Source organism: Nipponia nippon, unplaced genomic scaffold (genome assembly GCF_047370975.1).
Source record: "Nipponia nippon isolate SJK-2023a ecotype South Korea unplaced genomic scaffold, ASM4737097v1 scaffold_16, whole genome shotgun sequence".
Lineage (NCBI taxonomy): Eukaryota > Metazoa > Chordata > Aves > Pelecaniformes > Threskiornithidae > Nipponia > Nipponia nippon.
In genome coordinates this window covers 2447182-2473933 of record NW_028262332.1, presented here as the reverse complement: position 1 = coordinate 2473933, position 26752 = coordinate 2447182, and the positions used below count along the sequence as shown (strand labels likewise).

Sequence of the window (26752 nt, the reverse complement as noted above, 5' to 3'; positions counted from 1 at the left end):
TAAAAAGCAGCGAGGATGCGGTCCTCCTCTTGGCATGCTTTCAGATCATGCTGTACATCAAGATGGAGACAAGTATTCTCTCTGCTCATTTGGAGATGCAAGACCTTGGGTTTGTCTCATTAGACACCTTCAGATACAGTACCTTGTTGTCAAGGTCGAAGAGGTAGGAGTCCTCTTCACGGACGTCTGCCTCGGAATCGGATATCAGCTCACCAACGTACCTGCGGACAGACAGGAAAGGCAGAAATAAGATGCTCATGCAATCACCAGCTTGGTTTTAAACGTCTCTGGGAAGAGGGAAAGAAAGGGATACAGCCCAGCCACAGATGGCAACCCACAGCCTTAGCAGTGCAGGTCATCTCAGAGCCACCCGGGCAAACCGAGCTTTGCCAACTTACAGCAGCTAAGATCTGGCTCCAAACTCCGTCTTTTCAGGGCAACACTTTTAATATTAAAAATGGAGTCTTACTTCCAACAAAATTTACTTTTTCCCGAGGACTATGTTTCCTTTTGCAAATCTCTTCGTTGGCCAAGATCAACACGTTAAACCAATTCTCCTTATGTTCACGGTCAGACTGCCGCCCTGGCTCTCATACACCACTGCAATGCTTGTGCTGTTTACATCCCAAAGCACAATGTTCGTGTCTGTCCTTCCTGTATTTTCCAGGGTATTTTGACTGATTACACAGGCTGCATACCTTAAAAAGTTTTGGTTTAAAAGTTTTAGGTCTAACCTAACCTGGCAGGATCCCTGGAAGGATCTAGGCTTCTTTCTCAATCCCTCTTGAACCAGAATAAATCAGAGCTGTGACCCCAGTAACAACCACCTTGTTGTAAAACCAGGTGCAAGGCAGATTACAACCAGGTTGTCCAAGCACCACGAAGCACGTGCTGCTTGGCCTGGCTTGCTGAGAAGGACTAAATACCCGCACACCTTTCACACCCCAGACAGATGCTGGTTTTGATGCAAACACCCTTGTTGCAGGAGTCCCTGCTGCACTGGTGTTCCCACATTTGTCTCCCAGTCTCCATCTTAAACAGTTTTGGACTGTTCAGGTTCAACATTTCCTTGCAATCAAGGTAAGAGACACAAGGGGAGAGGTACTGAGCCAGAGGGAGGATATGAGAAAGAAGCAACGGCACAGTAGATTCTGGTATGTAAGTCTTCCCAGCCTGCAATGCAACGCTAATTAATTATAAGCCAAGGATTCACAATATGAATAAATATTCTTCGCAGCATCAACAGAGCCTTCCACGATCAGCAGCCATTATCACAGCATTCCTCTGCAGCTCTCAAGGCATTTCTGAAGTGTTAACCAACCGAATCCATTTCCCCCTGTGGCTCACGGCAGCATTTAACTCCAGGGCTGGGGAAGAGGAGAGCCATGGAACATTAACCTGGAAAGGACCCACGCGCTCTGTGACAAGGGATCGTTTGGCTGCAGCTCCCAAATCTGAGCGATCTGGCCAAGTCGCTCTGCCAGAGCAGGAGGCTGCCGCCGCGTGCGATCCTCCCGTTTGCCCCCACTGCATCTTGTTATTTATTAAGCGCTCCCGTAAGGCTGCGGTATTACTGGAAATCACATGCTTGTTGGTGACCTAAAGCAATAGGAAGATGATGGCCAGAGAGGGAGAGAAATTGCTGTCGTGTGGCACAGTAGCCAGCAGCAGCTGAGAAAAGGCTGAATAATGCTGCATGGAGAGGCACTCTGCTCAGGGACAGCCACTTCAGGTTTACAACTCAGTGAAACAAAAAAACCACAATCTAATTAAAAATTGTTGTTTTGATCTTCCTTTAAAGACTATTCCTGTAACTCATGTCCTTTCCAGGACTGCTTACCAATACAAACAGTTCCCTAATTTCCCAGGTCCAAAGTTATGGAAGGATGTGCAAGAGGTCCATTTTCCTACCCAAAAAAGAACAGGAGCATCAGCCCCTTCATTTAAAAACTCCCAAAGTCAAGCCAGCATCTTTCTTCTCAGCAAGATGTTCAGCACGCTGATAGCAAGTACCTACAACTCAGAGCTTTACACTGCCACTCATCACCGCAAGATCAGAGCGCACTCCATGCAAAAATCAAGAGCAACCAGAAGTCCCTAGCACAGGCTCCAGCATTTTCCAGGGGGTGTGGGAGACGGGTCGCCTGGGGCTTCTCTGGCTGAAGGTGTGGCTGAGACACCTGGCTCGATGCAGATCGTATCTATTAGAGCATCACTGTTTTGTACGGAAATGAAATATTTGGAAACCACGTAACGGACGCGCACTGAAAGGAGCAGACCAGATCCTCACAAACCTCTGGTTTCTGCATCCCACTAATTCAAAGCCTCTCCAATAAAAGCCCCTAACCAGCTGTGCCATTTCCAGAAGGAGCAGTTACACCGTCTGACAACCAAGCACGAACAGAGCAGACTCAAAACAACCCACAGCAACGCCAGCACAGGGGGAGCAACAGCAACTTCTGAGCAGCGACAAATTTGGAGGCCAGGGAGAAGCCTGCACACGAGCCCACTCTTGAGCATCTGTGAGTGGAAGAGCCTAAAAACTCCATGGGAGCCCAGCGGGGCAGGGAGGATGACACTGCTGCCTCTCCCCTCGCTAAGCTGCTGCTTCCAGGACGGCGCTGAAGGTACCAGAGGCCGTTAGTAGGAGGGTCTGGAGCAGTCGAAGGGTCTGGAGCAGCTGGGGTCTGGGGAGCCGTGGAGACGACGGCGGGAGGGCTGGCTGGCCACCGTGCTGGCAGAGCCTCGCTCCCAGCTGCCAAACTGCTCCCAGCGCTGCTAAACGCTCCCTGCAGAAGCTGCTGCGGGCTGCCAGAGTGACAGTCTGCAAGCAGGAGTGGAAAGGGAAACCATTTTTGGTGTGATTACAGAGAAAAGTTGAAAGGTATCTGAAGTACGGAGCAGGCTGAAAAGCAGTATTTGTGTAAGAAAGGCATTTACACACAGAAACAGTCAGGACCAGCAGAGTTTTGCAAAATAAAAGCGTTGTGAGAACTATTCCAGATTTGCCCCTCATGTGGGCATATGTGAAAAATCCTGGAATAAAGGACATCCTGACACCAATACAATTATCATCCTTCCAAAGCAGAGCAATAACCTCCTTACAAAATGACTCCCCGCTCAGGGCTCTAATCCAGAGGTTTGATGCAAAATGCTCTTCCACAAGAGCCGATCTCGGGAGCTGCTGTGCACAAGCAGCCCCCAGGCACCGCCGGCACCAGGGCTTCTTTGCCAGAGATGAGGAGAAGAAGAAACCTAGTCTGTAGGTTGCCCATAAAGAATCACAGGAAGGACATCAGTGCAGCTGGCTTGAGGAGGAGAGAAGGACTGGAGTTGGTGAGCTGAGTAAATAAGGGGGGGGGGGGGGTGTCAGAGAGAGTGATGGAGACAAGGAGGAATGTGCATGGGCAAGACATAAATTAGCTCAGCTTTTTAGTATGCAGCTCCTATAGATAACGAAGGAGATAGTGCCTACCACTGAAACAGCGTCAGCAGCTCCTGGCAAGGGTGGAGGGAAGAGTTAAGCACGGTTGTGGTTTCGGTTGTGGTATCTGCACCCCATCAGCCCTGATGTGCTCTACCACGCGCCTGTCTGTGTTATTACACCGTCGCGCAGGGCTGCCCCGTTTCCTTGGGCTGCCTGTTCCCCGCTGCTTATTCTTGCGTGTTAGCATTCCAAGAGGATTTGGTCAAGTCAGTGCCTTTTTTCTTTGGGAGCAGTTTACGCGCAAGCTCTGGCTCATCTCTGGGTGCTGAACCGGGACACAAGGACCTTTGGTACTTAACAGAAAGCCCCACCTGAAGAGAGACTTGAGACACTCTCCACAAACGGCAGAGTTTTAAGCTTTACATCTGAAAAAAACATTTTATCATCTGGCAGCTCCTAACATGGAAGAAATACTTGGCAAACTCACTGCAGATTTTTCTTTTCCTTAATTTTTTTTTTTTTTAAATTCTGCAATAATCTTTCTCAATCCCCCATCCCAATTCCATAAACCACCAATAACTAGTTGTAAAAACTCTACCACATATTTCCATGAAGGGCATGGGTTCAGACTTATTTATAAGGTCTTAACTCACTGTAGTATTGCAACGAAGAAAACACTTTCCAGAATATTTAATAAAGTACATATACCATTTTAAAGCCTAAAAATCGTGGGGTTCAAGAGCAGTTTTTCACTTGACATAAATCTGAACATTTTTGTTCTTAAGTACTTTCTTGAATCAGGGCCGAAACGTGCTTAACGCCAAGTGCTTTACTGTTTTGCTGAATCAGACTAAAGCCAGAGCTCTGACACTGGAAAACCTCTTGAGAGGTCAGTATTGAAACAGAAAAAGATCCGATATAAAAAAGTTGTTCCAAATGGCCTTGGCCTTAAGCGTCCCATATCCACGGTGAACGCGTGAGTTGAGCACATCTGCAGCACAACCCAAATGCATCCTTCCCCCACCGCTTGTGTTTCAGAGGGGTAAGAGAGCTGAGCACAGATCCCAGCGAGACGGAGAGGGGTGGAGAAAGCTCCACGCTATGAGGAAAAGGACAAACAGAGCAGGAAATGGAGTCAGGAAATCTCTGACTGAGGGCAAGCAGCTCGGCTCGATGCCAATTTGATTTGCATGAAAACCTCTCCTTGAAGAGGAGCGAACCATCTCGGCCCTCAGGAAGCGATGATGCGTTTGTGTGAGCTAATGAAAGCTGAATAACTTACTCGCACACAAAGGTTCCCAGTGGAATGTCTTGCATTGTTCGCACACCCCAGCCCATCTTTTGTGTCCGATAAAGCTGCAATCGAGTCCTGCAAAAGAGGAAACGAAGCCATGTTAATGGCAGCACTCTGCAGAAAGACAACGAATTTTCATAGAGAGATGAGGAAACAAACCCAGCAACTTCCCATCAGCACAAACTCAAGGATGATTTCAACACTCAGTCCCCCCAGTTCTCACGCTGGCACCACTGTGGGTACGCTCCATTCACTCCCACTGCTGCTCTGAGCGCGTGGGCAGATGCTCGGATGGAAACCGCCTGGGGACAAGGGACGGGCGCCCAGCAACCCCTTCTCCCTGCCCAGCAGCACCTGGCCAGGTGCACACCTAGGGACTGGATGTGTTAAGGACTGGGGAAGAGGGTACGGGACTGGATGCTCTGTGTGGTTACGCCGTTGATGATTTACACGTAGGATACCAGAATCCCACTGCCAGCATTTCTTTTCCCTTCCACGCACACACCCGGCAATCGGGGGAAGGCAGGGAAGGTGGAAGGGGACTTAAGGCAGCGTTAAGGAGGGGTGCTGCAGGGGGAAGGCAGGGAGCTTACGGTGAATTAAGAACACCTTGAGCTAAGTGCTCTGATCCCTTTGCCCTCTGCTGAGGCCAGTGCATTTAGCAACTCCATCATATCCAGCTCCCTGGCTGAAAGACAAGGAAGAAACGCTGCAACTTGAAACTTCTCGGTGTAATAGCTGCTCTGCGGAATTTTACTGATGGAGTTTATAGGCAGAGAAACAACCCTGTAAGTCATTCCGCCTCCTGCTCAGCCAGAACTTGAGTTAAGTGCAGGATGAACAGTCTCCAGGGCTAGGGAAGGCTCGCTCCGTCCCTGAGGGAACCAAAACCCACTCTCAGCAACGCTCTTATCGGAATAAAGAGAAATCTGACGCTCGCCTTAACTTCACCCTGTTGCCTTTTCCAGTACTTCTGCCCTCTTCCCCCCACCCATTCCCTCCTTGCACCGTCAGCTCAAACCAGGGGCTGTGCATTTTCTCATATTTGCTCACAGCTCCTGAAGCCTTCACCAGGGCAAAACACAACTTCATGTTAAAGTAGTTATAAAACTGTTTCAGGCCTGAGGAAGCTCCCTCATGTTTTGCTTTGTCCATCACAGCAGAGCAGAGAGCCCAGCTGAGGTTCAGGCTCTGCGGTCGGGGCTGACACCAGCAGCAGCGGGACCATGGCTCCAATCTCGGCTTCCCAGCTGAGCCAGGCCAGCCTGCCAGATGGAAACGTGCACGCTGCCGAGCGGAGTTTGTTTGGAGCAAACCTGATAAAGGAAGCACTGACAACGGAGCGGGAGCACCCATGTGTCACGCTGCAGCCCCGACGCAGGAGGTTTCCTTCGCTGTCTCCCCAGGGACCTCAAGCACAGCTCTGCCAAGCACCTGACCTTAGTGCCAGCTTCCCGACAAAGCTGCTCTCCCAGGCTCATGGTTGGGTTTCCAACCCTTCCCGTCTTTCAGAAAAACACCTTAGCAAGGCAAAAATGCAAAAGCAACCACTCTAGCTGTACAGCTCCTAAATAAACACCCACGTAGACACCGGAGCTCTGGAGCTGGGCAGGGAAAACCAGAGAGGGGTAAAGTTCTGTAGAAACACATCGAGCCTTTTCCTTACTTATTTTTAACATTGCAAAATGTCATTGAAACTACAAAGCTTGCAAAAAAAGTGTTGTCAGTACTACAAAAAATTTGCAAGAAGTCTTTTTTCCAGTGGTATTCCTTTGAAGTTTGTCCTGATACATTTAATACAGTGGCAAACTTCTCCATAGCAGAGATCCAAAACGAAACATTTACATTTTTAGTCTGGCACCAAAATCGTAACAGCCTAATCTGCAGCACCGAGGCCAACAGGTATTCAGGTATCCAATTCGGGGGAGTCATGCCAGAAATTTGAAAATTTTAAGCGGCCAAGTCTGGGCATGCTGGCCTGTATTTCTAATATAGGCCGCTAACTTACAAGATCTTCTAAATCAAAGCTTCGCAGTTTCTGTCGCTGTTGTTTTCTTCACAGATCTCCACATGAGAAGTTACATCTAGGTTGTTTGTGCAAACCCACAAGCCATTTATATGTTCTGTGGTCAGGCTGATGAAAGAATGCTGCAGTTCCCGCGTGACAGGGGCAGCATGCAAATATTAATTGCGCTCATCAACCCACTGCCACTTCAGTCCCACCGGCAGCACGCAGGAACCCGCTTGCATCCCACCACTGCGTGGTGGCACCTGTCCCAACTTCTGTATCATCTCGGGAAGTCCTGGGTTTTGTGGGTGTATGAGTGAGCTGAGACTAGACAGCCAGAAGGCTCACAAGTTTGCTGTCGGTCTTGCCAAGATAAGCTGCGCTTGGATCCTCCTTCTCACCTGAGCCCATTCTGCACCACCCGGTTCCTACAGGTTCGCCAGCACGAGCACGCGTGATTACACTCAAAGATGAGCGGTGGCTCAGCCATGTTGAATTCAGGCAGGAGTCGGCCGTCCTGAAGAGGAGAGGCATTCAGACTGGGTTAGCTGTCTATTCCTGTGACCCCTCCAAACCAGACGCAGGCCAAGAGCAGAAATTCCCGAGTGTAAAAACAGGCCAGAGAACCCCACGGTGGAGGCATGTCCCGACCTCCCCAAAACCAGCGCCAGACCTCAGCTTCTGCAGTGGTTTTGCTCTACCCCAACAGCGGCACACTCGCCACTATCACCGACAGCTGATGAACAGCAAGAGACCATTTAGATTTTTGCTGCCTGGCATCACCCTACGCACCACCAAAACAAATATCATACAGTGCTGTGCAAAAAACCGGTGTGCATCATCATTATTATCATTCTGCAGTGCTGGAGGGGAGAAGCGGATGCTTAGTCTGTCTCTGGAATAAAGCCTAAACTTCCAGATTACAAGGCCAATACACCCAAGTTCTGTGAACCACATTTTCTTCCCAAATAACACTCCCAAAAAAGCTACGGTTCAATTATTTACCAACCATATAAAAAGCTGCAGTTCAATTATTTACCAACCATATAGGATTAAGGAAGCAAAAGACGCAGTTCATCATATTTAACAAATTTAGCTTTTAAGGCTTGAAAGATGTAATCACCTATTAACATGTAAATAAAATGACTACAAAGCGAAGAAAGATGCCAATATTCCCCCTGGGAGAAACTTGCAGAGATTCACAGAACTTCTGATCTTAGCAGAACCTGTCCAAATATTAACCTCAAAACCTCCCTGGAGGATTGAAGTGTGCTTACCCAAAACAAACCAGGCTTCTGGCAATGTTGCAGTTAAAACATCTTTACTTTGCCTTCATCCGGAAGGATCACAATAAATAAAAGCAAGCAAAAAAATCTCTCTACTACCCACCCCTTTATTACAGCATTTTCTATGTTGTTCTGAAATGGAAGCGGATTTCACGCACGGATTATTAAATTCTCTCTATCGCGTGGGTGTAATTAATGGTTCAGTTGGCATGACAGTAACACAAATAAGTAACACTAGAAAAGCTTCCCTGAGTACACATTTTGCTATTATCACATACACCTCAAAGCTGAGACTACAACTTTAGGCATTTTAAAACAAAAAGTACAGGAGTTGTGCAAGGAACTGCTTTTAAGGTACTGTTATAAACCCTGAACTGTGTGAAGTTCAGCCCACTAACACTGGTCTAACTCAAGCGGAGGTTCTGTGTCCTCACCTTATCATACCAGCAGCGCATACTGAGTTGGCCACACATGCAGTTACTGGAGGAGCAGTCATCTATACATACGCAATACTGGAAGAGAAGGAAAGGGGTTAACGCCACGCCACTCACACACAACTGAAAGAGCAACTTCTGTGACTGGGTCAGAAAGGAAACCACCAGTCTTTGCCTTCTCCTGCTGCAGGAGAAGATAACCAGCCTCACCAGTTCAGTGGCATTTTTACCCCATTCTGTATTTCTGTGTGCAATGAACATCAAAGAATTCCGGCTTGCAGGAAAGGATCCCATGCTGAGCCATCTTCATTTCTCATGGGAGGATGTTCCCCTGTGTTACTAACCTTCCTCCGTGCCCTATGAGCTGTACTCCACGCTCAAGGACAAGGAAAGCTCCAAGGAGGGACCAGAGCTGGGAGATGATGCAGCATGGTGTCTCAGCCCTCCCCTGCTGCTGGCCTCTTCCCACACGGCTGCGCCAGCTGGCTGCTTCCCCAGCACTCCCCAAGCCAACACGGTCCCACCACCAGCTTCTGCACAACAGGGCTTGGGCATGGGAAGTTCACTTCAGCCACCAGAGAGCTGTGCCCAGAGAGGGGTCACCTTCACCCTACGCTTTCCCACCTCTGCTTTCACAACCCAGCCCTTCGAGGACTTCCAGCATCACAATAAAGCCCTTGGCCTGGATGCTGCGGTCAGTAGGAAGCCAGCACGAGGAAGGTCTCCCAACAACTCACTGGCTCTCCAGATACAGAACAGAGGAAAAGGATACATGGGAGCCACATCAGCCAGCACCAGATGGCCGATGCTACAGGCACACAGCTGAACACAGAGGTTAGCCTAAGTCTCGGAAAGGAAGAAAAGCAGAATCCCATCTCCTAGAGCAAGAGCTGGAGTTTAGGACTACAGCCTTAGCTGGAATTTGATGGCAATATTAGGACTAGACATTCCCATTTTGAATGCAAAACCCGTTCTGAGGTGCAGTGCCCTGCAACATCCCTGAAAGCACACACCGGGACAGGAAAAAACCCACATGGATACAGACGATCCCTCACCTGTAAATGAGTGATGTTTCTATCAATGTCCATTGGGGAGGTGACGCAGTTCTGCGAAACATATTTGTAGTTGCTAGGACAAGGCTCACTGTCCACTGAATTGACGCAGGGAATCGGGATCCGCTCATAACCCCGGGCGATGTCTCTGTCAGCAGGAGAAAGAGAATTGTCACAGAAGAAAAGCTCCTCCGAACAAGGGGCCATTCAAATGCCATCCTGGGGCAGAATTACTGTCTTTGATCACTGAGCATTCAAAGCCTGAAAGCAATTCAGACTAGAGCAGAGTTCATTATTTTCCACCCTGCCTTACAGATCGTTCTTTGTGCTTGCTAATATTTCCATTTGGAGGATGAATTTACAAACCACGGCCTGCATCAGCATGTGCTTAATTCTTGCTAAGCTCAAACTGACCTTCACACCAGTTTAAAAAGCTAAGCATGCACCTACAGTCCTTTCTTAAACCAGGCTCTCAGCCTCCCTCGTGCAAGGGCTCTATTTCATGACCCACAACCAACGCCAGCCAGATCCTCACCTGCTCACGACCTTCTCTATCTGGGGAGGCTTGTCAGTAGATGATTCTCTGAGAGTCTTGTTCATCTGTAGGGCCACCCAGACCTGAGAGTTAAGGCTGGAGCACTGGAGTGGAGTCTCACCCTCCTTGTTCTTTAAAGTGACATCCGAGCCACGGGAAAGAAAGAGACTGCAAAACAGCAAGAAAGGATAAGCATCCCCCAAGAGAAACCATGCAAGGGGAAAATGAGCTGAATCACATCCTCCAGCCAGCCCTTAAGGGACAAGGAAGAATCTGTAGCAGTGAATAATCACCTGAGTTTTCTTTATTAAGCATGGTTCAGTGAATCCTTCTACGTGAAGGTGCTGGCGGAAGCCACAGACTGGAGCTCTAGGCACTCATGAGAGCTCTGGGCAAACCTCGCCTTGCTTCAGGCATGACAAATACCTTGCTGGTACCAGCCTAACTTCAGACAGGCTTGAAACTCTCTCTGGCAGGGAAAGATATGGGGTGGGAAGAGTAGGCTGGAAATGGAAGAGTCCTACGGGAAACTGGTATTGGACTTGGCCCATGTTTATATTCACCAGCTTTTGGTGAGTATACATGATGACTTTATTCACAGCAGTGATGAAGCAAAGGAAAAGCCCTGTTACCATATTATGCCACGCTAGTTGCCAAAAAAAAAAAAAAAAAAAAAAAAAAAAAAGCGCTTTAATCAAAGATGCCCGATGCCTTTCTGCTGGGAAGCCCAGGCTGAGCACAGCCCCTCACGCCCTCTGCCCAAGACTCCAGGACCACCCCACGTTTTCTGATCCTTTCTACACCAGCTCTGGCAGCAGCTAGTATTTCAGGCCCACCGCCCCTAGGAGCAGGACAGTAGAGAAACGAGCCCTCCATCCCAACTTTGTTTTGTGCTTAAATGCCAAAGGCATTTCAAAGGATCTCCCGAGCTTGCCAGCCGGCACTCAGAGAAAGGAGTGACCGGGGAAGGGAAAGAAGCGGCAGGGCTGGAGCCGTACTTACACGACACACTCGTAGCGGTTCTCTCTGGCTGCAATATGCAGGGGTGAGTCCCCGTGAATATTCACTGCATGTAAATCACACTTAGCAGCCAGCAGTATCTCTGCTATGTCAACACAGCCAGAAAAAGCAGCCCAGTGCAAACAAATATTTTCCTCCTGGAGGGAAAGAAAACAGAGTAGAGGCTGTTTAGTGCATTAAAACCCCATCGCTTTGGGACTTCACCATCCGTAGCTCTACACCTGCAGCATTCAACATGTGGCTTGCAGCCTCCTTCCCTACGTTGCTCCTTCTGGCTGGGACTGCCGGGGCGGGCAGGGAAATCTCCATGCAGACAAGCAGGGAGCTCTCGCTCCAGCCGCCTCCGTGCGCTAAAGACAGGGAGGCTGCACGCAAAGCGGTCCGTCGCCTTCCTTATACACGCAGGCATATCGTCTGTCTCTAAGCCACAAAACAATCTGGATCAATCCACGAGAGAGGTGACAGACATGAACAAACACGCTGGAAAAAGCTAGAAGCTGAGCTTCCCCAGCCCAGACAAACAGGAAAGCCAGCATGTCTCCCAGTGCCACTAAATTAAAGAGAAAAAGGGCACAGCACAAGCTATAAAGGTATATGAAGGTGCTAGAAAGCGAACCACGAGCCACAGGGAAAGTAACCAGTCCGACTTCAGGCATCTCTTAAATACTGTATGTACTCATCTCTCACTAGCAGCACTAGAAATAGCTGAACACTCGTCTTTTTGATGGAGATATTTTAAGCGATGATACTGTTTGCTGTTACAGTGCAATTTGCAGCATACCTTGAACCCTTCCCCATGACAAGCTCTAAAGACGTCGATTACAACAGTGAAATGATAGTAATGATCACCTAACTTTTCTCTTTTTTTTTTTTTTTTTTTTGAAAGCAAAACCAAAGCACATCTTTTAGTCATCGCAACTTAACTTAGATCCTTCCTTAAATGGGGAGGCTATTGACATACACCAGGGAGTGGGGAGACCTCTTTCTATATGGCTTCTGCCTCCGGTTATGGTAACATCTAGAGGAAAAAAACCCTAATCAGCATCACGTACCAATCTACAGAAAAAAATTAATCGTGTGGACGGCACGCCACATGCTGCTGCTCAGACAGGTTACAGACACCTAGACTTGCTCCTTTGCCTTGCAGCGGCTACTGCCTAACAGCAGCATAATTACAATCAAAAGCGTTTCTCCCGGCGTATGATGTTTCCCAGCACAAGTGACATTGCTTCTTAATGACTGCAATCAGGAGACACCGAACGTAGGTACAGTAACGGATATGCGACACATACATCTGCTAAGAGGATATTTTTTCTTCCAAGTAAATTGTTGACTGAGCTGATTTGATTTTCATCATTTAACGTGTGCTCTTGTAACTGATAGCCAAAAGGCTTCTGTGACAGATCAAACAAATCAGTTTTGTTCAGAGTCAGCGCTAGGGCGCTGAAGCAATGCAACAACCCAAAAAGCCCCCCTCTCTCACCTTGACTTTTGCTTTTAGGAACAGTATCAGAGCCGGACCTGCCTGGGAACTACGTAAACTCCCAAGGAAAGAGACTCCTCCCCAGAAGGGGCTTTCAGAGGCAGGACAGCAACTCCTCGGGAACAGCTGGGGCCTTTCTGAGCCCCACAAGACAAACATGCCAACACCTGCCCATGCTAGCACCCAAGACACAAGCTGAGGCATCTAGGGAGATGATACAAACCAGCTGCTTATATCCCTTGGAGTCAGAAAAGTGATAGGAGCCTTGGACAAGAAAGTACATTGCCATGAGGTACGCTAGAGGATGAACTGATGGCGGGGTAGGTACTTCGCTGTAACAACTCTGTGCAGAAAGCAGTGAAGCCAGTTACCCCTCATTTATCAAACTATCTCACATCTACAGGCCAAAGCCTGGAATAGCTCAACACACCCCAGTTCACACCCAAGCCTGCCTTGCAGGTACTTCTGGGGTTTCAATATCCTTAGAGGCAGAAAGGAAAAAATGAGAAAAACACTATTAAGAGAAAAAGAGGAGCAGTGCTGATAGAATGAGTCTCCTGAACAGAAGCCTGGATGCTCTATCCTTTTCTCCCCAGCCATCTCTCTTTACTTGAAAATCCCCATGAAACGGGCTGGCACAGCCCGACACGCAGCGCTGCCGGGCCCCCGGAGTTCCCAGGGACTCCACTGGGAGTCAGACTCCCTCAAGTACAGAGTACATCCCACTCGAGTAGGATTTACAGAGGTGAAGAGCAGACCAAGCGCCAGCTCCAGCACGCTGAGCCGCCAGCCTGGGAATGCTCTGTCCACATTGGTGGCTTTGTGCCCGTTATGCCTAGGAAAAGCCAGGCTTGCAATACTTGCTGGCAGAGCGTCTGCCCAATCCACCTGGAAAACATGCGTACAAGCTTGTGCCCCCCAAAAAGCACGCAGGATGCCCCTAACCCGTGCCCAACGCGCACCGGCCCGTGACCAACATGGAGCTGCTAAGTCTGGACTCAAGGGGGATCTGCCTGGTGCAGCGTCCAAGGGGCAGCATGGCAGACCCAGGTGGATTAGAAGCAGCGAGGCACAGAGCTGAGCCTATGGCATGACACACAGCATCCTTATGGGCTATGTCAGAAGAGCTGGAGGAAAAGGACTTCTTGCCAGCTTGTAAACTCCTTCCCAGCATACAGAGGAAAATTCTCCCACCAGACACTGCCCCAAACCACCTGTCTCAAGGGACCACCACAACTCCCTGCACTGAGCCCAAAACCTGCCTCCTTGGGATTGTTTGGTTTTTAAACAGATTGTGGCTAATTTCTGAAACGGATTCCAGGAAGAACCTCACATTGTCGCGGATGTTGATGTCTGACCCCTTTGCAAGCAGCAGCTTCACCAGCTCGATATGCTTGTACTCAGTGGCCCAGATCATCGGCGTCCAGCCTCCGTCATCCTGGGGAGGGAAAGGAAAGGGTGAGACATGGAGAAGGGGCAAGATGGTCTCCTGCTGGCTTCACAAGCTCCTTGGCAGCCACAGCAGGGTGCACCTTGCCTGGGAGCCATAGACCCCTTCCCTCCCCGCGTCTGTCTCATCACTCTCCTTCAGCCTACGCTGCTGCAGCGAGGGGCCCCTCACGGTCCTGCAGAGCCCAGCGCGATTCGAACCAACGTGCCTCAGCAGGCTGCAGGTTATTTGCAGCTCAGCACGCTGGCAATGGATCTCTAGGGCGTTCAAATACAGCTGACTGTCCAAACGGCACAACGAACATCCAGCTTGTGTACAAGCTCTTACAAAGATGCCTGAGCAGCCTGGGGGAGCTGGCCTTCCCCCAGAACAAGGAACTCTGATGCAGCACCGCCTCGCTCCACGGCAATAGATAAGCTCTGCGATGGCAAGTGCCAGGCTTGACCCATCCCACAGCACGTCCATGATCCCACTCGCCCCGGCTAGGAGGAACACAGGGACACCCTTGAGCAACAGGCTCCACCAGCAAACTTAGGGTCAAGGAGAAACTGCAAATCAAGGCACACAGAAGGCAAGTTTCCATGAGGTCAGTGGAGAGGAGATCGCCCTCTTTGGCAGACTGGGATGCCCATGGCGCTGTGTCCTATAATGTTTTTCAGGTGCCCCCCAGCAGCAGGACTGTATTTGAGTAACCACTGCGTGGACAGCACGCTGCCGAGACTCGGGTCCCTGACCTGAACAAAGCAGCTTCTGCCCCTCGCAGAAAGGCCTCACCTGGCAGTTGACATCCATCTTCCCGTTGGAGAGGAGGTACTGAACAACGTCGTAGTGCCCCTTCTTTGCAGCCAAGTGCAGACACGTGGAGCCCTCCGCGTCCTGGACACAACATCAGAACAAGCACTCAGGGGAAATCCCTTCCCAGCGTTTCCCACGTCTGCATGACACCACTGATGCTCACGAACAGCAGAGAAGCTCATGGACGGAGCAGAGGGCTCCAAAAGCCCCTGGCCCGCTGCCAGGAGGGGAGAGAGCAGCAGCAAGCAATGCCGGCACTGAGCAGAGGGAGCTCCATACAAAGCTCAGCAGTGCAACCCATGCAGAGTAGGAGGCTGGAAGTGCAAAGGCTATGGGAAGAGACACCTTTGCAAAGCCTGGGGAAGGCACCAGCCCAAACCCCTGGCAGACTGATGCTCCCCTTTCCCAACAGACCCTCTCCAACTCTTCTCCATGTGCTGGAAAGCCAAGGGGAGGCAGAAATCCCTTACAGAGACAGAGCTTGCACTTTACATCAGAAAAGTAGCCTTGTCTCGACTGGAAATGCTCCGTTCATACGGTTTTTTTGCTGTGCTTTATTAGCACAAGGCCTTATCCCAGCACCTGGCAGCAGAGCAAAGGGGTGTCGTGCACAGGGGCTAGGAGCCTCCCAAGAGACCAAGTCCCCAGCGTGCCTGCAGCCGTCTGCCGAGACAGCTGCCGTGAAGGTTGAAAGGCAAAATGCCTTTGGGAGCTGAGAATACCGGGTCTGGTGGAGATGGACAGGTTGTGAGTCATGACAGAGACACTCCCGCACTAACACCAAAGATCTCAGCAGCCGGAGCCTGATTTTTATCAGGTGTTTATATCCCAAGAGCTTAGCACATAGCAAGGCCCAGAGACGAGGAAATAAGGAGGAGGAAATGAAAGACTGAAAACCAAAATGACTCCTTCTTGCTCAGCCTCTGGAAGCAACACCGGAGGCGAGAGCTTTCAGATGGAGCTCAGCGGAGAGCATGGCGCAGGGCTAGGGAGCAACCCTCCGAGCAAGGACGGGATGTCTCAGGTCAGGGATCACGCTGTGTGGGCTTCTTGGGGTACAGAAGGGGTTTCTACACCCCCATAAGCGCCTGCCACATATGAATAATGCCACAGCTTTCCCCTTAGGTTAGCATGAGCCAAGTGCAGCTTCTCAACCCTATGGAGAGCAGGCGTATTTTAATATAAAGTTTCTGCAGGTTTTGAGTGGGGCTTTTACGTCCTATTAACAGGATCAACAGCTTCGCCCCGGGGTCTGAGAAGCCCCCACCCAGGCACCCCCGCACCGTCCTCAGCAGCCCCCTCCACCCAGCAGCCCTGCGGGGCCGGGCCGGGCCGGCTCAGCACGCACCCGCAACAGTTAATGGCCGGATTTCTCATCCAAATGGCTGGAGCTGATTTTAAACTGCAGCGTTGCTGCTTTCAAAAAAATGACTAATTTGGTGCAAGAAACTAATTAACATAATAAACTAGTCTAGACTTCAGACGTGATCTCAGGCTTCTAATTTGCTTCTGCAAGCTCAGGATTTTTTTCCTTCCCTTTACCTTTAGAAGCAGAAAAAACCCTTTTTTCTCTTCCACAGGAATAACTCGGGTGACAGATGTCTGGACTGCTCCAAGACACTTGGGACAGTGGCCAGCATGAACCCACACCTGCCTGTCCTGTCCCTTCCCCCTTCCCGGCTCAGAACCAGGCTCCCGAGGATCCGTTTAAGGCTCGGAGTGGGCAGCCCTTGATATCTCGTGCAATCCTCCTGGCCCCGCCAGCTCCTTCGCAAAAAGAGCATCCCGGCCCTGCCGTACTCCCCGGCAATAGCAGAGGAGCGTGCCAACAGCAGCAGGTTGTAACAATAAGAAGTTCACGTAGGGAGGGTTCCTGTGCTCCAAATAGCATCTGATTTATGGGACTAATAAATGATCTGTCTATTTTCCAAGATTGCAAAGCAACCAGAGCATGCTAAAGGCAGACAGACAGCTGCATTTTATTGTATTTGTTTAAATTAAGGGGTGGAGTTTAAAAATGGGGTCCAGTTCTGCCACTACAGCGTGACTGCAAGAAACCACACATCAGTCCTTTGGAAAGCAAAGCTTCCTCTGTCATTTTTGCTGGCTTGGCAAGCACCTAATTACCAGCCCATTTTAAAATGTCACCCCAAAATTCTCATTATGAGAGTCTGTAGAGAAGGAAAGCCTGAAATCAAATTCCAGATTCACTGCAGTGGATTTGTGACTCTACTACTTAGTGGCCCCATATGAAATCAAATACCCTCTCCATTTGGTGCCACAAACTAATGTAGCAAGTGGCAGCACTTGCCCCAAACTGCTCACAGCCAGGACACTGCACGTTAAAGTGACACCACCGACAAGCGCAGCCTTGCCAAGCCTTCGCGCCCAGGACAAGCAAGTCCATCTCCCCTCTGCCTCTGCACTTCCACCCAGGACTTAAAACCTATCAAGAAAGAAATGGTAGACAGAGGCTTCTTCAGGAGAAAAAGATAAGGAATAAACTGCTACCTTAGGATCTACTAGTGCTCCAGCCTTGATAAGGTATTTCACAGTTTCCAGATGGTTGTTTTCTGCTGCTTCCATCAGTGGGGTCCTCTGGTCTTCAGAGCAGGTGTCTATGTTAGCACCAGCCTGTTAGGAGGCCAAGGACAGTTATAATTATTACTGGTTAGGAAGAGGAAGGATGTGGGAGTAGAGATTTAGTCGCAAGTTTCTTCCTGAAATTTAGCCATATTAAGCAGGAGGAAAAAAAAAAAAAGAAATAAAAATAGGAAAGAAAGCAGTCCAACTTCACCTGTTTTGGAAAGCAGCACACACTGCTTGCCCTCTCTCCTGCCTTCTACAGCCACTAACTGGGGCATAAGGAAGCCAACAGCTGGTATTAAATAACTCTTGTTATTAATGCATTTTGTACTGCTACTTTCTGGATATTGTTTGTGTAACAATTTGGAAAATTCAGCCTCCTCCTGTTTCCAGCAGCTTTGTTTTCCCTGGTCTATCATTTCTACGGACACAATGAACAAAAAACAACCAGCTCTTCCCAACGCTACTAGCAGGAGGAACAACTTGCTGATTGCAACAGAGGTAGGAGCTGTTAAAAATCCCTGGAGAGCAGCTAACTATTCCTTTTGAAGTCAACGGTAACACTTCTACAGAGGTCTCTCAGCATATGTTCAGTTCAACACGGGAGTGCTTTGGACCAAAATCTTGCTCTTTTGCAAAACACTGCTGTGCCATGTATCTTGTCTGCTTTAACTCTTTGGCTTAGCTCAGTAACCCACCCAATACTTAAAACCAAAAGAAAATCTCGGAGACAGCCCAATTCTTGGCAGACCACGCATACATACGAGGGAAGCACGGCCCTGTTTAGAGCAGCTAAACACTGCTTCCAGGTGCCTCCCACTGAATGCATTTGTTTTCATTACTTTTAAATAGCTAGAGCTATTTAAACCAGACCAGAGAAGAGACATTTCAAGTTTAACAAGGTGGAGACATTCCCAGCCAAATACTGTGCTACCGCAGTAGCCAGACATCAGGGAAGAGACAAGAAGATGAAGGATCCTGGAAAACAAACCAACCTTACTGATACTTAGTTAAATTGTTTGTAACGTTTCGCAAATTTTGCTCCTTTTACTCATACAAGTCATTCCGTTGTCTTCACGTGCAGTAACCTGAGTGAGAGCAGCAGGGTAGGCCCACAGCTGCATCTTCAAACAGCGCTCTGAAAGCCTCTGACTCGAGATGCTGAAATGCAACATCCCAGCAGGCTCGTTTTCAGAGATGTGGCATCGCTGCGTTCTCAAAAGCCCTTTAAGGTTTCCCGGTCACACAAGGTGAACAAAATATACCTCCAGTCACTCCAGATGATGTATGCCAGTACAAAAAAGAAAAACTATAACTTTTAAAAGCTGCCTTTTTTCTTCACATCATTTTGGAGAGGGTTCAACGAGAGCAACCCTGTGTCTTTGACCATCTTCCCTCAATTAGAATCCAAAACTCAGGCAATAAGTCAAACTTGCATCTTTCCTTCCCTCCTTTTCACATGCGAGACATTTACACTGTAGAGGAAAATCCTGCTCAGGTTTTGACCGAAGGGAAGACAGAGCCTGCTAGTTTGCAGGCTCCAGAGCCCACCTACCTTCGTTACAAAGAGCAACTTGGCAGCAGCTTGCAGACCAGCTGCAGCCTGCCAGCGGTCAGCCTGTGCTGGCACATCTGGCAGCGCACTGCTCTGCCGGGTGTGCTTAGGCATACAGGTTCCCCCATGCTCCCCAGTGCCCTACATCAAAGCTTCACATGCTCGTTGCCCAGACAGTGAAGCTTGCTTGGAGAGTAGCCTAGAAAGACAGCTTCAGTCATGTCCTCTAAGATCTCACGCTACTCTCCACCACTCCTTCCTCAGCAAACCCTGAGAATAAGGAGGTTTTTATAGGAGAGATGGTTGAGTGCTGATTTCCAAGTGTGCTTTAGCCATGTGGGGCAGGAGACCAAAAACCACAGAAAACTGCTTGTACAGAAGAACGTAAGCGGAGACAGACCTGAATCAGCATATGGCAGATGTCCACGTGGCCAGACTCGGCGGCAGCATGGAGAGGGGTTCTCTTACTCTGATGCTCCATTTTAAAATTAGGGTCAATTCCATCCACTGAAAAGCAGAGCAGAGATGCTTTCAACCACAATTCAGAGATTAGAGAAAAGCATAACAGGAGAACCAGGTCTCAACTAACGGCTTTTACAGCACGGGTTCCCAGCCCATCCTCAGCCCTTCTCACAACTCACTACACATTCAAGCCAGAAAGCTCTCAGGGTAGTCCCATAGACATTCGATGTGCAACAGCCCTCAAACCAAGAGCTTCAGAAACACCATGGAATTTAATACCTTTAAAGCATTAGATTTCTACATAGGCCATTGCCTCAGATTCACCATTCACCATCTCTCAGTGCAACAAAACCAAACAAACACTATACAAGGATAAAAAGAGAAAAAAATGCTGCTTTGTTTAAAGCAACACAGAAGTTGGAAACAACAAAGAGTCAGTATTACCTGGCCTTTTTGTCTCACCACTATTAACTGCAATTAATATTAGCAATCCTCGTTGCATCCCTGCAAACACAGGGCTACAAAGTGGATGGAGCTTCTCCAACTAACACAAGCTCGGGATCTGGCCAGAGATTTTCACAGCTGTGCAAAGACTGACAGATGATGATGACAGCCAGCCAAAGATGTCTGGGCATGATAACATGTTGCATATGATGAGGCTGTAGTTAAATATCAATGAACAACATTTTTGTGCTATTGAAGACACGAACAATGAAGCTAACACTTGCTAGAAGAAAAAGAAGAATCTGATAAATGAAAAGAACAGAAAGCATCCAAAAACGTACTGCAAAGTACTGGAGTGGAAAGGAAATGATCCCAAGAAAACACTGTGTCCTTCAAAGGGGGAGATTCCTCGGGAATATCTGATGGTAAAAACAAGCTCAGCAGCTCAAAGTCATCTGGTGACAGACAACTATGTACCCCCAAAACAAACCCCGTGTATTGAAGGGCTCTTCCTTTCTGCTCTCATGCCGATAGGTCTCGGCTGAAGCTGACTCCCATCTTTTCACCTCTCTGCTGGATGCGAATACCCAACTAACCCATTGCACGGAGAGGAAAAGTTCTATCAGACTGGAAAAACCACATGTAGGTCATTTGGGGACAGAAACAGCTTCTCTGATAAAACCGTGCCCAAATGCAGAAACAAGTTGGGAGCGGGTCCACATTTCACGGAAAGATGAAGCCATTTCCAGTGACACATCACTTGCAAAAGTGGCTTTCTCCTCCAACTCCACTCACAAGGGGCAGTGGGGAATATGACGTGCTGCCATGCTGGGAACTGCGCTCTGGCAGCTGCCTGGCAGGAGCTGGGAGTACTGCCAGACAGGCAATGGCCTGGGAAAGAGCCACCTACCCAACATAAGCAGGACTTTTTGCAGCTCTCCTTGCCTCGCAGAGAAGTACAACTGCTTTGGATGGAACCGTAACTTCTTGGGTCTGCAGGAGCGGGGAAAAGAGGCATAATTAATACTCATTGAAGAACACGCCTGGCATTTCACCCCACCCCACTGCTACCCCATGTGCGTGACAAAGCCTGTTCCTATGGCACAGCTCCAGAGTGCCAGCAAAACACATGAACAAGTCTCCAGAAGGAGGTCTTAAAACTTCCAGCTCCAACCGCAGACAGAGTTGTTCTCACGAGAGCCGTATCTATTCGGTGCCGCTCATCAACAAATTCTGGGTCTTACTGCTGTAAACGGGAACTCCTAGTAGTTACAGCTGCAGTCAGAGGGCCAGTGAAAAACTAAATCCTCCAGATAAATCAATAAGACGTTTAGAGCTAAAAATGTTCTCTCGAATCGGTAATCTGTTGAGGGTGACAAATGACTGAAGCGAACAAAAAAAGGTCTGAGTGAGGCCAAAATACAGAGAAGCTAAATCTCAGTTTTCCCTAGGTTAAGCAACTTTGCTGGGAACTGGAGAGACCCAGCGGTCTTTTCTTACTTTTCGGAGTCCAGGGCAATCAGGGCACTTTCCAGAGTTTCTTTAACTGGTCCCTGCGTCAGGCTAGTAGTAGGCTTTGGAAAAACTGAAGACCCCGCCATGTCAAACCCCTCAGCAGCTGAACTTTCTGGCTTGTCTTCCTCTGACAACCGCGTCCCAGTGCCACTGAAGAGAAAAAATAAGAGACAGCCAAAGCACAACCATTAAAAATATACAACAGTGTGTATCTTATGCCAAAGAAGGAAAGGAAATGGATTTTAAATACAGATAAGCGTAAGTGAAATCGAAACACAAACCAATCTGTTTTACAGCCTTTTCAGTAAGAACTTGCCCCAAAAAGGAGCTGCACCGCTCTGTGATTACATTTTGATGTACTCTGTGCTACAGGAAACCCAGGAACATGGGGCAAGTCATAAAAGCCACAAGAACAAGATCAGATCGGACGGCAAGTCGGAGCACTGTTCAACGCAGGGATGGCTTGACTTTGTTCTCCTCTCTGTTTTCACCTTCTCTTTATACTTGTGCCCACTGGAGCAAGTCAGGAGCTACAGCTAGGTACTGCACGGATTTCCCTGTCACTTAGCAGACCTGGCACCATCAACTCGTTCCACTATTACTCCATTCCCAACAATAAGTGGCAGGAATGGTTTTAACTCCTAAACCCCTCCTATCTTCATAGCCTCTGCCCCAGCTCACCCTACGATTGCTGCGCTCTTCTCCGACACAGCGAGCAACACAAACCACACCTGCCGATTCCTGCAGCTGAGTTTGGCTTGTCAGAGCAGGACCAGAAAGCACTTTGCTCCATCAGGAGGAACACAAGCGTTCAAATGCAAAGCACAGTCTGGCGCGAGGTTTGAGATCGCCACATGCTCCCAAGCTCACCTCCCTGTTGTGGTGTCGGCCCTTCCCTCCACAGCCGCTGGTTTCTGCTGCTCGTAGGTCAGCGACACCGTTGAGGTCGTGTCTGCTTTTGCTATTGTCACCTCCTTGGCTTTGGAGGCGTCTTCCCCGCAGTGTGGGCAGTAGCTCATGTCGTTGACCTGGGAGGCACAGTTCTTGTGGAAACGGTGGGAGATGCTGCTCTCCGGCTGACACTCCATGAAAGTGCCCTAAAAAAACCACAGAGAAGAAATTCACACCTTGGTCACTACACGCCTTACCCGTTCAACATGCTTCGTCCGCAGACCTCTTAAACACTTCATTCATCAGCACTCTTGTCCCTGGCGCTTCCAATACAGTAAGCAAGCACTGCCACTTCTTTAGAAGAGAACAAAACCAAGGTAATGGGGGAAAAACTCACTTGGTTAGGGACTGCAAAGCAAGTTTTTTAACTGCGCTTGGGAAACAGAACCAAGAAGTCCCAATTTCCAGCTCTTTCCTCTAACGCTCGAAGTTCTTGCTTATGTTTCTAGAAGTGCCAGTGTACTGTAAGGACGCCCCCAAAACTGGAAAAGAAAACTTCAGACCTGCGTGCTGAGCCAGCATTAAAACTACCTAACGAAGCTGCGCACAAACCATTCAAGGACCTATATGAATAGAATTAAATCAGCCGTTAACCCCAATGTAACCTAAAGCATGCAACTTCTCTGCTTGGACCAGCCCCGTATGCTGTTTAACCCCAATACTGTGGCTGACTGCTCATTCAACAAACTTGGGCAACTTCTCTTAAAATTATTTTCCCTTTCCAGCAAAGTCCTCCGAACTGAACTGAGGGTACCCTGGAACTCATCGCCCTGTGATATCAGTGCTACCTGAAGCCCTGCTGTGCTCTGTGTTATTAGTGATGGACAGCACAGACAAACACTCCCAGATTCACCTGCGGGAACCATGACAGGTCACTCAGAGATGTAAGAGCATGTAAGGAAAGGTTAGTTAAAACCCACTCTTCTCCTGAATTCACGGTCCTCCCAAGCAATTTAATTAACTCTATTTCAGCTTTGCAAAATGCCTTTAAGGGTTTTGAGGATTTTATCTTTTCAATGATCTTTGACTCAGCATGAAAACCCAGGATGGCTCCATTTATTACAATTACAATAATGCTTGAGACTGCTGTAGCATCTTTCCAATGGAGAACACTAGCGTCAGCCAGGTAAGCCTCCCCATCACCCCATGAGGCCCTCAATTGGTGTTTCTTAGCTTTACCAACAGGAAAACTAGGATGCTGACGACTTAAAGGACTGGACCAATGCTATGAAAAGCCTCGGTGACAGAGGTGGAAGAAGCAGCAGGAGATCCCAAATACTGCCTTGTTCCAGTGCCATCACTCAGGTTCCCCATCTAAACCCTCATCAGCAAGTGGGGGGACAGAACCACTCTTGTGTACACAGGTTCATTTACAAACCAAGCTAATACAAATTTTGATGTGATTGATCTGTACAGAGAAAGAAAAAAAAAAAACACAAACCACCTTGTTTCAAAGGAATTCCTAAGGCAAGACTTCCACCGTGTGAAATCCCAGTGGAAACCCTTCAGTAACACCCCTTGGGGTCTCCAGGAAGACAAAGGTGACAATTGCAGCTACCCTCACACACATTCCTGTTGAAAACACCACCTGACGTGCTGTGGAATGAGGTGGAGCTGATGCCAGGAAGTCAGTAAACCCCTTTAGGTACCATCTCCACCTTCAGCTCTTCCAGCTACTGCAACAGGTACCCCCTTCCCTAGATCGAGAGCACGGACTTACTGCAGTGCAAAAGTATCCACAGCCAGGGCAACACTGGTGTTTCACCATCCTCCCTCTATGGTCCTCACACAGCACCAAAAGCTGGACTTTGTTAGACGGGCGCATCAGTTCATACTTAACCACACTGTTTGTGCATCGGCCCAGCTGGAACAGGAGAAATTAAAGGAAATGAAATTACTGGAGACCAAAACACTCTCTGTGCTTGTGCGGAGGAAGACTTTGCACACTGCCTTGATGAGCCCTGGCTTTTTCACAGTAATTCAGATGTGTGCCAGATAGCATTAGCAGTGCAGCAGGAAGCTGTGAAAGCTGCTCTCACAGGAAGAAACGCATCATTTACTAACTAACATGCATGTGGACCCCGAGTCGTTTGTTCCTTGCAAGAAAAAAAAAAATCGTAACTGGAAATACGCAACAGCCAAGCAGCCGCAGAAGGGGCAGTCCCATGGGCCTGACTCACACAACATACGCTCTCCTTTTGCCAGGAAGAGCGGGTGTCGGTGACCAAGAGAACAAGACCATACGCACTAAATCTTGTTACAGTTCAGAAGTATAAGTCACAGGAAGATAAAGGGAAAAATAATTGCTCCTAGTTGCCAGCGAAGTTATCGTCTGTACTGGTTCCAGCACTGGCCCCTGCCCAGACCACAGGGATGAAGAGCCAGGCTTTCATGAGAGCTCAACTAAAGTCACATTTTGAGCCTGTTTTCCAAAGGACTTCACCAATGTATAGCTCTGGGCTTAAAAAGCTGTCTTCTCGTGCACCACCTTGTTCTGTTAATGACAGCAGGCTCCGTAATTGGACGTCAGTTTTCCCATCGGTGACTCTTCCCTCCCTCAGCTGCATCAGAAGGATCAGCGCTCCCTTCTGCTGCCCCCACTCATACATCTACGACATTTTCACATCCCGGGTGCCACCTGCTAGCATGACGCAACGCTGTTTGCGTTCTCTAAGTTCCTCTTGATAATAACCTTGCTCTCCCCAGATGCTTGGCAAAGGACATTTATAAACTAGAAATATAAACATGAAAGGCTGCTACAAGGAAACGTCCCTACCGAAATCTGTGGATGGCTTACTGTGCGCTGCCACCATGAGCAGAGGAGTCAGTCAGGAACATGGTGCCTGCTCATCACCAACAGACTGTCCCTCTGGTCTAGCTGAGGTTTGATTTGCTGCTTTTTCCTCAACAAAACTAAACTTTCTCTCTAATTTTTTTAAACTCCACTTCTCCTGCAGAACCAACACCCCTACAGAAAAAGAGAACAGATTTTAGCCTAGGCTCATCGTTTACCCCTAGCATCTCTGACTCAAGTTACTCAAATTGCAGCTGCAAGGTCTACCTGTGGTGGTGACACCTTGGCTAGGCTGATCACCATTAACACACAGGCCCCAGGGGCTGCGGGGGTGGCAGGAGAGGACCCTTCCCTTGATTTTCACTTATGAATTGAGGAAATCTGATTAACACGTGAAAGGCTGCACTATCCATGTGAGAAAGTCCCTGCATTATTATGTCACACTATATTATTTGTTAGAAACTCTAAAAAAGTACAAAATGATTAATTGCTATTTTCCAACCATTAGAGAGTGCAGCAGGGTGCTCATAACTATTTATAACATTCTCCAAGGACATGACAGTCTGGAGAACCCACTATTCACACGTATAATATCCTTATAACATCTATGAGTCACTTATCCCACTATGAAAAAGAATCTAACATAAAGCATGGCTTTTGCTAGTCCTCTCTGATTTATCCAGGGACAGAACTGTCAAACCACCGTATACACAAGAAGGAACTCTTTCATATACCTTTTGTTTATTTAGAAACCTTGGGGTCCCCCTCTCTCCGATAAGTCTCCAGGGCATTCTCTTTAACGAATCAATTCTACGATGCTTTGGAAATTCCTCTCTATAGGTACCAGCACACACTAACAGAAGCGGAGCTGGGCTGGGCAAACCTGATTATCCCTTTCTCCCTCCATCCACCCTTCTCCTGGGATCCTACAGGAGAACTAGGGATATTCTCACTCCTTGTCCTACTACCAGCACGTATCAGAGTGCTGCAGTGTGACTGCTGCTCAGTTGAAGCTTAAAAGAAACCCAAATGCCTCCCAGTAAAAGGAGGATCTACCGAATGTGTTCCTGTCCTGCAGCCTCACTTGCCAGACCTCGGGAGGGAGTCACTTCTGCCACTTGTTGAAAAAGCAGAGCCCAAGTAGCCCAGCTGTGATTGACTGAAAGGCATCAAGCGTAATCGTTTTCAGTCAGCCAGCCCTGGAGGCTGCGCAGGGTTGCCGGGACATAGGAAGCTTTGTAACAGAAGCCTCTTTGGGGAGGAGGAGAGAGGAAGGCTGGGGCAGACTGAGCCGGCGGAGGGCATGCCAAGTTCCCGAAACTCAAGAGCTGGCTAGGGAAAGGTTTGCATCAGCTCCTTTGTAGTCAAGGGAAACCAGCTCCAAGCCTCCTCTGATTGGATTTTCTCACTTTGATGCATGCTAATGTATTTTAGCCCACTTGGCCTGAAGTGTGTCTGTTACATCAACTTGATCCAGCCGCACAGGCCAGGACAAGCAGGAGAGATCCACCCAGTGCTTCTCCAGCAGCCGCCACCTCCTCCCTTCCAAGTGGCTTCAACCCGCCTGTGCGATCCGCGCAGAGCGCCGCAGCCCTCAGCTTAGCGAGCGAGAGGTTTGCCCCGCCGTTCCCGCACACCAGCGGGTTCCCAGTCTAGCAGGC

General features: G+C 48.7%; 1 protein-coding gene across 16 annotated transcripts in view; it reads right to left on the bottom strand.

Annotated features, from left to right (window-relative positions):
* EHMT1 (euchromatic histone lysine methyltransferase 1) overlaps positions 1-26752 on the bottom strand; it is a 121575-nt gene that overhangs the window by 3882 nt on the left and 90941 nt on the right. For 14 of the 16 annotated variants that reach the window (XM_087753177.1, XM_087753186.1, XM_087753180.1 and 11 more), the window contains 15 exons: positions 24018-24161; positions 22217-22443; positions 21332-21496; positions 20742-20824; positions 19326-19432; positions 17296-17418; positions 14764-14865; positions 13873-13977; positions 11039-11193; positions 10037-10204; positions 9505-9649; positions 8450-8527; positions 7131-7246; positions 4710-4796; positions 143-221 (listed from right to left, as the gene is read on the bottom strand). In XM_087753177.1, coding sequence (XP_087609303.1) covers positions 143-221; positions 4710-4796; positions 7131-7246; positions 8450-8527; positions 9505-9649; positions 10037-10204; positions 11039-11193; positions 13873-13977; positions 14764-14865; positions 17296-17418; positions 19326-19432; positions 20742-20824; positions 21332-21496; positions 22217-22443; positions 24018-24161 — 1884 coding nt within the window. The remainder of the gene's footprint in view (positions 1-142; positions 222-4709; positions 4797-7130; positions 7247-8449; positions 8528-9504; positions 9650-10036; positions 10205-11038; positions 11194-13872; positions 13978-14763; positions 14866-17295; positions 17419-19325; positions 19433-20741; positions 20825-21331; positions 21497-22216; positions 22444-24017; positions 24162-26752) is intronic. The other 2 variants (XM_009475904.2, XM_087753188.1) reach the window with 1 other exon arrangement.